Source organism: Triturus cristatus, chromosome 6, assembly GCF_964204655.1.
Source record: "Triturus cristatus chromosome 6, aTriCri1.1, whole genome shotgun sequence".
Lineage (NCBI taxonomy): Eukaryota > Metazoa > Chordata > Amphibia > Caudata > Salamandridae > Triturus > Triturus cristatus.
In genome coordinates, this window is record NC_140589.1 from 1,837,656,587 (window position 1) to 1,837,669,718 (window position 13,132).

Sequence of the window (13,132 nt, forward strand, 5' to 3'; positions counted from 1 at the left end):
TCCGCTGTAGTCGGGCGTCGTAGCACAACCGGGGGGCATTCGATCACCCGGTTGGGACCCCAATGATGAAGCATGACACCAACTAGGTTGGTGTGTGAGGGGTCTTTTAACTTACCTAGTGGGTTCCCAAACACTGTCTGACAGTGATCGTACCACACATCGTTGGGTTCGTCCAACATGTGAAGTTGGCCAGGAAATTGGGTGATTACATAGTGTACTCCTCCTTTAATTGTGGTTTAACTTAGCCTTTTAAAATAAGTTTGCTAAATTCTTTCCTGACTATGTGTTGGGATGTTGCTAGGGTATGTGTTAGATCCGTACTCTTAACATGCATCAAATATTTACTCACTCGTGTTGTTTTTTTATTCATGTTAATTCTTTTTAGTATGGCTATCTTAATGAGGGGGGAGTATCAAGGTTTCTCTATTATATAAGCTAGCAAACTATATCTTAAATCAGTCAAGAGAGATAACAGTGGACTGCTTGGCAGTGTCCTTGGAGACCTTCAGAATTACATGCTTGGACAACCTATCACAATTAGTAAAGTGGTTATTTGATCCATTTGATGCTTCATAACGCATCCATTTGAATAGAATGTGGACCTTTCAAACGAGAATCATTTTGTTTAGTCGAGAGTGCAGCTTACTGGACAAGGGTAAGTTCCCTTCTGATGATGACCCAATATGGTGTTGATGCTCCTCTGATGCCAACATGGTGCTTTTTAATATATGATGTTTACCTCCTATGGTGTTGGGCAGGTGATGAGCAGGGGAGGTAATAACCATGAGAAGAATGGAAAGGACTTGAAAAAGACTAGTGTGTCAGATGAATCTTTTAGGAAGGGGTTGGTAGATATCATGCGAGATGTTTGAATCATACAACACCCGCTTCATGGCATGTTTTGTACAATGCATATGTCGGGAAAATGCTTGATGAGAGGCAACAAGTGGTTTAACTTCGTACACCTAGGGAAATTAATCCACAGTGCATTAACCAAGCATTTGAGACCTGGACTCTGATCTCTGTGGTAAGCAGATTGGTGTTGATCCAGAGCATTTCAGTTGATGATGCAGAAGCCCACACTGAACTACCTTAGATATTGAGGGCCATTGCAAATATGAGCAGGGGTGAAACGCCAGGTGGAAATGGATTCCCAGTAGACTTTAACAGAAAATGCAGAGACATGATAGTGAAAGGGGCTAGTAAGCATTAGTGAAAGGGAAACTGCCTACATCCTCATCTTCCCAGAAAGGCAACTATTGTCTTGCTGCCTACGCCATGAAAGAATCCATTTAGCTTGTGGATCCAGCAAACCTCACTTTATGATTTGCTGACTTCAAGATTCTTCAAAACATACTGGCAAACCAGGTGGTGAAGGCCAACGGCTTGTTAGTCCATGGGAATAAAGGGTTTATGTAGGCTTTGGGTTGCAAAGCATGTCCGTTACAGCAAGTATATTTATGCAGTGACCAACTTAGTCTGGCACTGAGCATTCAATAGCATAAACTATTTATTTGTTACACACCTGAAACGTTGAAAAGATTCACTGTAGGTCATGTACGAGGTGAATCTCGTCACAATACGGGAGTCCAAGGGCAAGAATTGAGAAGAGGTAGGTGATATCTAGACCGCCGGTAGAATATAAGGGGTCCAGACAGGGATGACTCCTTATATTTGCCCCAGCTATAGAGCCCCTTTCTTGTCATCTTAGGAGTAGGTTTTATGGGCGGAAGATTGAGGTGGCTAGCCAGTTCTCCTGCACACTGATGTGCTGCTGTGTCAAATCCCAGGTGATCACACAAATTTTGAAAGCAGCAGAAAATGTTTGAGCTGCAGTTGCCTTCATATTAAATGGGGGAAGTGAACCTAGTCTCTCTGTGCATATACGGTTAAAAAGGAACCAGATGCCACCCCACGCATCCCCTTCAGGCAATGGTGCAAATACACGTACGCATGTAAATTGACTCTTGCAATCTGTGGTAAATTTACACTTGTAAATGGTGACTAAGCAAAAGTAGTGAATTCACTTTAAAGTGTAGACTTGCATGTCTCTCCCATCCTGAATTGAGGGATGGAGCTTAATTTGCGAGTGTTAAGTTTCTGCCTGTAGCCTTTCTCTGCTACCGGTAAAGAGTAGGGTTAATGTAAAAATATGCGTAAACCTAGGAAAAAATACTTTGGTGGTAAATATTATGTAAGTTACATTTATATGTTTACAATGTACAACACAAAGATACAGTGCTATTAATTTGGAATCGCATATTTAAATATTTTAAATATATTAAGTTAGAATTCTTTTTTCACTATTTATTTTCAAAACACTAAATTACATTTTTTATTATTTAATAAACAATACCAAAAGGTATTTATAGATTGAAATTACATTAATTTAATTTAGTTTTCATTAGTTTTTTTTGTATATAAAGCTGCGTGGAGATCTCCCAGTGGTAATGAGAGAGGTGGAGATTTACACACATAGTTTTATTAACAGCAACTTGTATTCAGTAAACAGTAGTATTATAGTACTAGTTTATGTACTACAAAATGCTGTTTGTGAATCAGCCGTTCTGTATTTAAGCAAAATTTTTAGAGGATGTTGATGGCCATCGAGAAAGCTGTTCATTATTGGCTGGAGTTTTCCACTGATGGAGAAAATGTGTTTAGCAGAAATGACACTGATGCTCTGAGCTCTGCATATTTTTGCATATGATGATGGCCAAAACAATCTTTTGTACACTGGAAGCTCTCCTACTCCAGTTATTGTAGAGGGGAAAGGGGAAAGACGCCTAGGATTAGTTAGGTTGACCCTGAGCATCTGTAAACTAGTTAGGAGCTCCAGATTTTGATGGGTATTAAACAGCATCCCAACTAGAATAGTTGAGTCCTTGATCTGATAATGTACAAGCATATGCGGAAGCGGGACTGATGAGGGAAGCCTTTTAAGTATGCAATTGCAGGTTGAGGCTGGGTGACAAATGTTTGAGATGCACATTAGCTGATCCTAGGTCGTGAAACCCAGCATATTAAATCATCTCCGTGTATGTGATGGCGTTTCTTGCTTTCAACCCACAGCTGTCTTCTGGACATAATAAAAACAAGCATTGGCATAGCCAATAGGTCTCGCCTTTGGGACCTTATAAGTGTTTAGCCATGCAACAGTTGCATAACTAAATACTTATAAGGTCCCAAAAGCGAGACCTATTGGCTATGCCAAGCATCCCTGCAGCCGCGAAGGTTAAAGTGATCGCGATCAAACATCAAAGCGGCCGTCCGGCCGGGAAAGTGAAAGTAATCGCGGTAAAGCGTGGCGCGCGCGCCCGCGCACATGCTCTGTAGCTCTAGGCTGGCCTGGTAGCACTGTTTGGAGCCCTCTCAATAAATCTCGCCAGACCAGCGCATGCGCTGGGTCAGGCGAGACCTAATGAGAGGACCTTTTATAGTGAGGGCTGATCAAGGGTTTGACCATTTTAGCAAAGTGTGTGGGGTGGAGAGAGGCCAGTGTGCAGCATATGCAGGGTATGCAGCATTATCCTGAAGCCTTTGGCCTGATATCCCTGAGGTACTTATTATAAATACAGCTTTGATGGACTTAGAAACTGGTGGTTGATCTAGGTCAGGTATAGCACAGAAATGTTTCCTGTCTGTATCCAATATAGTAAGCAGCACATGGAGGTGGGGGAGGGGGATAGGAGATTGATATTTATGTCCCTCTGGCAGAATCCTATGGGACCAGGTCCTTTGTGCTACAGTATTCCACAATGCTAGATAAAACTCATTCCTTTTAAACTCTGCCCCAACCCTCTTTCTGACCACAGTTATTACCCAAGATGAATGCGTTGTCGAGAATAGATGTTCAATATACACTGTAACTCCGGTGTCCTTTATACATGGCGGGAGTTCCTAATAATTGAAACCTTTTGATGAGGTCATAGACCTGCTTTCTAACATTGTGGGGTTTTGATGGTGCATTAAAGTAACTTTTTGTTGTGTGGGATAAAGAAAAGAAGGAAGCGCATTTCTAAACAGGCTCCATTGGAAATCTCTCTGCTCAAACCCAGGAAGACCTTGAATTAGGAGTCTGTGTGCCCCAAAACAAGAAGGCCTGATGAGAGAGATGCTGAAGCAGTGTTTGTCGTTCGCGATCTGATGTTTTTCTTCTTTTCAGTTGTGTGACTGGTGCCCCGCACAGCTCAGAAACTCTTCGGAAGTGGTCCTTCTCTGCCAGGCCAGTCATGGGGTACTGAAGGGGCGCTGCTGCCTCTCTCGGCTCGAGGCTGGGAATATCATTACGGGGTAAGGTATGCATATTGTCTTTGTAATGTTAACGTGCGTTCGGCAGAACTAAAGGCAATGCGGAAGCTGGTAAATTGTTTTTAACAGGAAACAAGAGCCCTATGGGCGGGCATTGCTGAATTCAAAATGTTCCACATAAATCCTTGCGGTGAAGATGGATTTTCAACACGAGAGGACCTCTGCTTGTCCCAGGCAGTATGAAAAGCAGGGCCAGGAGGCTGCTATCTCAGATCTCAAGCAGACAGAGAGGAGAAGCGTTGAGAGGTTTACTTGTCCACTCAAACTATTCAGGAGTTAAAGGCTTGTGCAGTGGTTCTTCAGTTCACCCAGGAAGAGAGGATGATAACCGCGCTTTATTTAATTGTTTTTCATTCATAAAGTAGATAGTTAACTATAGTAAAGAAAAAGTGAAGGGATGCGGTAGCCTCACGGTGCGGTTCACACTGGAAAAGGAAAGTGAATGGTCATGGACTGTTAAATCCGTTCAGTCATGGAATGGAGGAGGAAGAATGGCATTGTTACTACAGCTCACTCTAAGAGATGGGGAGGGGATTAAAATAGTATTGTATTTATTGTAATGCTAAGAGTACATGATTGTGAGGTACTACTTCAGTGTACACGGGGCTCCGCCCTATTACTAATTAACAGCCAAACTTTAGCAGTTGCTATAAAACCACGTTACTGCTTGAGAAGAGGGTGTAACGTAACCCTCTATGCTTAAGAAGTAAGATGATTTTGCATGGCAACAAGAGTGTTGTGGCAGGACATGTCAGGGCGCCGCTGACACCCGCCCAGATAAACCGGGAGAACAGACTGGAAAGGTTGGTGTCAGAAAGGGAAGGGGACAAGCATTGGCAAAGCCAATAGGTCTTGCCTTTGTGACCTACTGACTTTGCCAATGGATTTTGGCCACGCTGCACAGCAGCCAGGATGACGTACAACGTGGCTAAAGTAAAAAAATAAAAATAACTTTTACTTGGTTGTTCACATCATTTGGTAGGCCCGCGTGCCCATACACAATGATGTGGATTCCTTTTTTTTTTCTTTTTGTTTACCAATCCAAGGTGGACGGGCACCCAAAAAGAAAATGTGCAAAAGTGTTTTCTTTTTTAAAAGCAGGTGGGCAGGGTGAGCAGAACCAACACTGTGGAAGGCAGGGAGAACTAGAAGCAACAAATGGGATGATGGGGCAGAACGTGAAGTAGCAAAGGGGAATTTGAGCAGGGGACGTAAAAGCAACAGGGGGATGAGAACCTCATACGGAGACCAGGAAGGACAAGTAAGCAACACAGAGAGCGGGAATGTGGGATGCAATGGGAAGAAGTACATGGGCGAGCGCAAGAGGGAAAGGGCAAGAAAAAGCATCAACGGAGCAACATTGAGTTCTTGGGGAGTGCTTACACAAGGCAGATGATTGAAATGCGCGCACTCACGGAATGCTTGACGCAAAAGAAAGTAGTGCTTGAATCACAAGCAGTGGAATCTTTAATGGATGCTAATCAGAGACTGTAAAAGACTCCATGCTCCATGGGAGGGACGACTGCAGTATTTACAGGCTGGAGCACGAATAAGAAGCAGGCAAATGAGCATGAGAAGGAAAATCCAACCAATGATAAGCTGTGGGCAGCTCCAAGCCCCTCTGTGTTCTTGGTAAGCCACACTGTCTCGCAACGGACTGCGCGTGTGCTGTCTACTAAGCTTGACCTAACCACTCACCTGCACAAAGCTTTAATGGGCGCTTCATAGAACAGCCCAGTCAGATGTGACCTCTGGCCCGGCAATGAATAATGTTGCCGCCACTCTATGCTGCTTAATGCAGAAGCATTTGGCGGGATAATATTTAAATATGGCTGTACTTGGCATCAAGGGCAGTGTAGCAACTCACGTGAGGGCTGAGTAGAGAGCTGAGCAGGAGCATGAATGGGGAGAGAGGCAGCGCATGCATCGCTTCCAAAAGCAGGTCTGTGAGGGCCATTCTTTCGTTTAGATTGTGCCTGGCGATTCATCACTAGGGTATGGAGCCAGTGCGATGCCTCTTGCTTCAATTTGAGGGTTCTCTTGTAGGAACAAAATTAATTGTTTTTTTTTATGCATTATTTAACAGTTTCTTTCATTTTAATATCTCATTGCAGCCAGTTCCCTACTTTCAGAATACATTTCTAACACTGCTTACTGTAAATTTATTGTTTGAGATTTAGGACTAGGCAACTTTACACTCCACTGCCTTTTGCATTTTTAGTTGCTGCTGACTTCGAGGGATTTGTATAAGTTTACTGGGTAGAGTTGTGTTTGGATCTAACCAAGTTCTTATCCATACCTTCCACATGCCTTTCCATTTTTAGCACCAAGTGTCAGGAAGCTGGCAAAAAGATTTGGTTGAGAGTTTGGAGGAAGGCATTCTGCCTCCTGTCCTCTTTAATCTGGGTGTAGAGGGTGGTGCAATACTACTCAAAGCGGAACAAGGTATTCTGTCAGTTTACTTACCATTTTAAAAGCCTGTGGGCATGAGTGCCCAATCAACCTTTAGTGAATAACTCCCTCTGTCTTTTGTGCTCATTTAGATACATAGGGAGGTGGCGGTTTTGTTTATCACATTCTGTTCTTGTAACTGTCCTCGTTTTTGCAGTTTATGTACCCAGGGATGAGGAATTCCTATAGCCTGACGCCCAGAACATATTGTTTGAGGTCAAGGGCAACACGTTTTCATGTGTATTTTGTCTTTAGGACAAGTAGGCCCAACCCCCTGCAGCACCAACCCTTTCCCTGCCAGTTTGCAATACCACATTATGGATCAGGGAAGGGCACTGGCTGCAGTGAAGATATTTTTGTGCATATGTTAATGCTATTCACACTTACGTATTTATGGTTCCTTAATTGAAAGCCTTTATTATTCGGTTGAGCGCTCTAAGTAAATGTTGTAAGCTCTGACTGCACTACTGACTGGTTCCAGTATAAAAATGTGTACACACGTTTTCAAAGTTTATCAATATGAGGCTATGTATAATGCTCTTAGAATTCTCTCTGATTTGATGCAAATATTTGCAGAAGCTTGAAAGCAAGATTGATGATTCTTTGCTTTCAAAATAAAATTTTCATAAATACAAAAGCAGGAAAATAATCGCTAAAATACTGTCACATTTCAGGTACCATTTCTTTGCAGCATCATTTAGTAATGTGTCTTGATGCATGCTAGTATTTCTCAAAAATATTCATAATGGAAAATCAGTGTAACCAGTTTCAATAAGATTATAGGCAACACAAATAAACAAGCATTGGCAAAGCCAGTAGGTCTGAAGTTGGTGGTCCGCTTTTTAATTTTGTCAATGTGTGATTTGTTTTTGAATGGTTTTTGTAAAACCGCATTGGTGTGGGAGTTGCCGGGCCCTCACCATTATAACAAACATTGGCAAAAGCAAAAAATATTTTGGGTCTCAAAAAGCACACACTGCCACAGTAGTTACTGGCACTGAACAAAACTACTTTGTGTGCCGCTCTGCTCCTTGTGAAAGTAGAATGTTGTCACTCACAGTGAAGCCAGCTGATACAGAGAGAGACAGAATTTTATTAAACGCAAAAGGTCATGGTCAATGCCAGACCAAATTAGGGGCCCAATTATTAAAGAAAGTCTCAAAAAATGCACAAATGGTAAATGTCCTTGCATTAAGTGCAGCTATACGGCTTTCATGAATTCCCAAGAATTTACAGAAGTAGGACTAGAAATAGTACTCCTAGAAAATATTTGTGAACTGCATTATAGCATGAGCAAATATGCATGTGTAGATTTGCTCATGCGAAAATCTGAGTGTTTGCAAGTTCGCTTTCCCTCCAACCACTTTTTCCCCCAACTCTGGAAGAAGGTTTACGTCTGCCATTGTCAGGAGTACATTTCCAACATTTCTCAGTATGGGAAAAGATTAGAGAGGAGTTGTTGAAAACCCTTAAAACATGCATATTAGTAGGTTACCACAGACGCAAAAGGGCATTTTAACCCTGGAACTATTCCATACCACTACCTTCAGTCCCAGTATATAGATCTACGGAAAAGTGGCATAAGGGGATTCAAGTATTCAAACACTACTATGGTATGAGTCATACAGGGTTGGGGATCAAAGCATAAATGCCTGCACCAGTCTACACGTCCCTACTTATATAAACAGAAAAAGGTGCAAGAGGGCTTGAGACACAATCCCCTAGGTCCCTATGTGAAGAGACCAAAGACTACCCACTTGGTCTCCCCAATACCATACAAAAAACAAACAGCCCTGCACACTTAAAGAAGTCCAGCATGTAAAGTACACAGAAAGTGATTTTTAACACAACTGTTTTCCCAAAGAAAAGTCGGTCTTCTTTTGCTTTTTTGATTTCATCCTTTATTCATTTTTCTTAATTTTTTTTAATAGCGTTTTTGCAACCGCCAACGCGTTTCGTCCACAAACGAACTTCTTTAGGGCTCACAATATATGTTTAATGCGTTTTTCTTATTCCGATGTATTATGGGCAGTTGTTCTGCAACGGTCTACATACACTTGTGTTTAGAAGAAAGTTCTGGGCGGTAAACTTGTATCCACTCAGAGGTTTGCATTGATAAGCATATACCAGCAAATAGACGCATCCGTCTCCACACAATTGTCCCGGCTTAAAAAGTGTCTGCCTAATACATCGGAATAAGAAAAACGCATTAAACGGGGATTGGGGAGATGAAGGTGAAGGACTGTAAGTTGTTGCAAAGGTGAAGGATTATGTGGTGTTGCAGAGGGGAAGGTGAAGGAGTGTGAGGTTTTGGGAATAGGAAGGTGAAGGGTTATGAGATTTTCTGGAGAGGAAGGTGAAGGATTAAAAGATTGTTTGAGAGGAAGGTGAAGGATTGTGAGGTTTTGGGGAGAGGAAGGTGAAGGATTGTGAGGTTTTAGGGAGAGGAAGATGAATGATTGTGAGGTTTTGCGGAGAGGAAGGTGAAGGATTGTGAGGTTTTAGGGAGAGGAAGATGAATGATTGTGAGGTTTTGCGGAGAGGAAGGTGAAGGATTGTAAGGTTTTGGGTAGAGGAAGGTGAAGGATTGTGAGGTGGTGAGGAGAGGAAGGTGAAGAATTGTGAGGTGTTGAGAGGAAGATGAAGGTTTGTGAAGTGTTGGGGAGAGGAAGGTGAAGGTTTGTGAGGTGTTGGGGAGAGGAAGGTGAAGGTTTGTGAGGTGTTGGGAGAGGAAGGTGAAGGTTTGTGAGGTGTTGGGAGAGGAAGGTGAAGGTTTGTCAGTTGTTTGGGAGAGAAAGTTGAAGGTTTGTGAGTTGTTTGGGAGAGGAAGGTGAAGGATTGTGAGGTTTTAGGGAGAGGAAGGTGAAGGATTGTGAGGTGGAGAGGAAGGTGAAGAATTGTGAGGTGTTGTGAGGAAGATGAAGGTTTGTGAAGTGTTGGGGAGAGGAAGGTGAAGGTTTGTGAGGTGTTGGGGAGAGAAAGGTGAAGGTTTGTGAGGTGTTGGGAGAGGAAGGTGAAGGTTTGTGAGGTGTTGGGAGAGGAAGGTGACGGTTTGTGAGTTGTTGGGGAGAGGAAGGTGACGGTTTGTGATATGTTGGGAGAGGAAGGTGAAGGTTTGTGAGGTGTTGGGAGAAGAAGGTGAAGGTTTGTGAGTTGTTGGGGAGAGGAAGGTGAAGGTTTGTGAGGTGTTGTGGAGGGGAAGGTGAAGGTTTGTGAGGTGTTGTGGAGAGGAAGGTGAAGGTTTGTGAGGTGTTGGGGAGAGGAAGGTGACGGTTTGTGAGGTGTTGTGGAGAGGAAGGTGAAGGTTTGTGAGGTGTTGGGGAGCGGAAGGTGAAGGTTTGTTAGGTGTTGGGAGAGGAAGGTGAAGGTTTGTGAGGTGTTGGGGAGAGGAAGGTGAAGGTTTGTGAGGTGTTGGGGAGAGGAAGGTGAATGTTTGTGAGGTGTTGGGAGAGGAAGGTGAAGGTTTGTGAGTTGTTGGGGAGAGGAAGGTGAAGGTTTGTGAGGTGTTGGGAGAGGAAGGTGAAGGTTTGTGAGGTGTTGGGGAGAGGAAGGTGAAGGTTTGTGAGGTGTTGGGGAGAGGAAGGTGAAGGTTTGTGAGGTGTTAGGGAGAGGAAGGTGAAGGTTTGTGAGGTGTTGGGAGAGGAAGTTGAAGGTTTGTGAGTTGTTGGGGATAGGAAGTTAAAGGGTTGTGAGGATGTTGTGAGAGTAAGGTGAAGGATTGTGAGGTGTTGAGGAGAGGAAGGTGAAGGTTCTCAGATTATCCTTGAGAACAGGAGAATGAAAGTTTGAGATGTTAGTGTGGGGCAGTAGAGTTTATCAGTTTGAGGAGCTTCTTCTATATATGCTGGTAGTGAGAAGGATTGTAATTTATTGTGATGGATCGTGTGCTTTAACATCAGGTCATACTGGAACAAGCATTGGCCAAGCCAATAATTCTGTCATTCTTTAGGTTTTGTGTATTGATGTGTTGGCATAGTGTATGCAATCTATCTAAAATAAAAATAAAACATTGGCAATGAGCAGTTTTTGTGTCTCACACATTGCCACAATAGTCTCTAGCACTTAAGTGAACTGATTTTTGGGCTGAAGTGCACCCTGTGAAAGGGCAAAATGTATCCCTCTTAGTGAAGTTATGCAATGGCTGAAGTGAACTGACCCATTGTCCCATGCTGCAGTGGATGGAAGTAAAATTTGAATGACACAATAACAGATCAATAGATTAAGAGGGCTAGTTGAAAGCCCCTATTAGTAAGTATATTGTACATATAATGTTAGTAAAGTCAAAAGGTCTTGGCTAATGCCAGAGCTAAAAAGAGGGTTACGCAGTGTGAGATGTACTCCCAGAGAGTGCACTCCCGAAGGGACTGCTGGATTGAGGCTATGTTGCAGGATAGTGCTGGAATGTATTATTTAGCAGAGGGTTCCAAAGCGTATTTCGAAGCTGTGCAGCTGTAACATATGCAGGAGATAATTTGGTCCAGGATCATGCTCTGGTGCAGAGTACTCTTGCATCACTTATGAGGAATTTCAGCCGTGCGTGTTTAAATGATCCACAACCCCCCACACACTTCTCCCCCCTCCCCCCCCCCCCCTCTTATTACACCCCACCTCCAGGCCAGGCTTTGTGTAGATCAGACTACATACTGTGCCTCGTTCGGAGTCTATCCACCAAAAACTTTGAGTGATTGTGTTTGACACTCATTGCCTGACATGATATGCTTGTGTTTGTTACATTACTCTTGTGACGAGTGGTAGAGTAAAGTTTTTCACCTGGAATGTGAGGGGACTCAACACCCCCCAAAAAGATTTGTTCCGTTTTGGCATACTTGGATAGAATGGATGTGCAAGTGGCGTTTCTTCAAGAGACGCATCTTAACAATACCTCGGAACAAAAGGTAGGCGCACGTTGGGCGTGTATGAGTATTGCATCCTCTTACTCTACTTACTCCGGCGGGTGCTGATTCTTGTCAAGAAAGGGGTCCCATTTTCTGTACATCGCGCGGAAATGGATGAGTCTGGACGAGTGATGAGGGTGCATGGTCAATTGGGCAGTATGAGTATATTATTGGTCAATGTGTATGGGCCAAACATTGATGATCCGGCCTTTTTCTCAGAATTGTGGCACCGCATCTCTGGGTTCCCTCCAGCTGAGATAATCTGGGGAGGTGACTTTAATGTATGTTTGGATGCGGTTCTGGATCGGGTGGGTAGTGGAGTTGCAAGGCCCAAGCAGGCGTCCGAGACACTACTGGGGATTCTAGATGCCAGAAATCTACGTGACGTCTGGAGACTTCAACATCCGGGTGCAAAGGAAAGCACATTCATATCTTCTGTTCATGGGACATAGTCTCATATAGACTATTGGCTGGTCTCTGTGGTTGTGTGTACATGGGCGGTGAGAGTCAGTCACATGGCACGCAAGCGCTCCGATCATGCGCCTGTGGCCCTGGAGCTACAGGTGCCTACATGTGAGAGGCCGCCATTTACATGGCGTTTGCAGCAGGCTTCGCTAACGGATCCTGTTTTCAAGCAGACTATTGGGGAGGCCATTCGTCATTATATTCGGGAAAATGAGGCTTCTGTTAAGAGTGCAGGAGTGCTGTTGGAGGCATTTAAAGTGACCATCAGAGGAACATGTATAGGCGCACAAGCAGGGGTGCTGCGGGACATTAGATGCAGAATAAAAAAATTAGCAGTGGATATCGCTACACTTGAGCGCGCATATGAGCTGTAACCCTCTCCTACCATGTTAGCTGAAATTAGGAATCTTGTCACAGATCATAATGACACCGTTGACCAAGAGTTACATCATTTATCCAAGCGTTGTACGGCACGTTACTACGGGGAGGGGGGACGCCCTAGTCGCTCGTTAGCCCAAAAGCTGGCGGCACCGCGTAGCCAGGAGTGTATTACTGCATTATTAGATGATGACGGGGTTGCGCACTTCACAACGCCCGAGATAAGCGGCATTGTGCTCAACTTCTACACTAAGCTATATGCTAATAGGGGCGTGGTGCCTCCAATGATGTTGCACTGAGATGGCTCTCGTAGGGTCATAGAGAATATATCAGCAGCCCTTCGATGTAGAAGATGTCAAATTGGCGATAATGTTGCTTCCTGCGTGTAAGGCTGCAGGGCTGGACGGGCTCCACAGCGAGTTTTATGAAGCTTATGTGGATGACCTTTTCCCTAGGCTTCTGGATGTATATGCGGAGGCATACGAGGAAGGGAGGCTTCCGCTCACCCTTAAGGAAGCTCTGCTGGTGACTCTTTTGAAGCCTGACAAGATTGCCAATCGGTGCGATTCCTACAGATCTCTCTCGATTATTAACATAGATGTCAAGATATTAGCAAAGATGATATCCAACTG

General features: G+C 43.8%; 1 protein-coding gene across 1 annotated transcript in view; it reads left to right on the forward strand.

The window, feature by feature from the left end:
* ATRAID (all-trans retinoic acid induced differentiation factor) overlaps window positions 1–13,132 on the forward strand; it is a 91,459-nt gene that overhangs the window by 24,837 nt on the left and 53,490 nt on the right. The window contains exon 2 of the mRNA XM_085613269.1: window positions 4,166–4,293. Coding sequence (XP_085469395.1) covers window positions 4,166–4,293 — 128 coding nt within the window. The remainder of the gene's footprint in view (window positions 1–4,165; window positions 4,294–13,132) is intronic.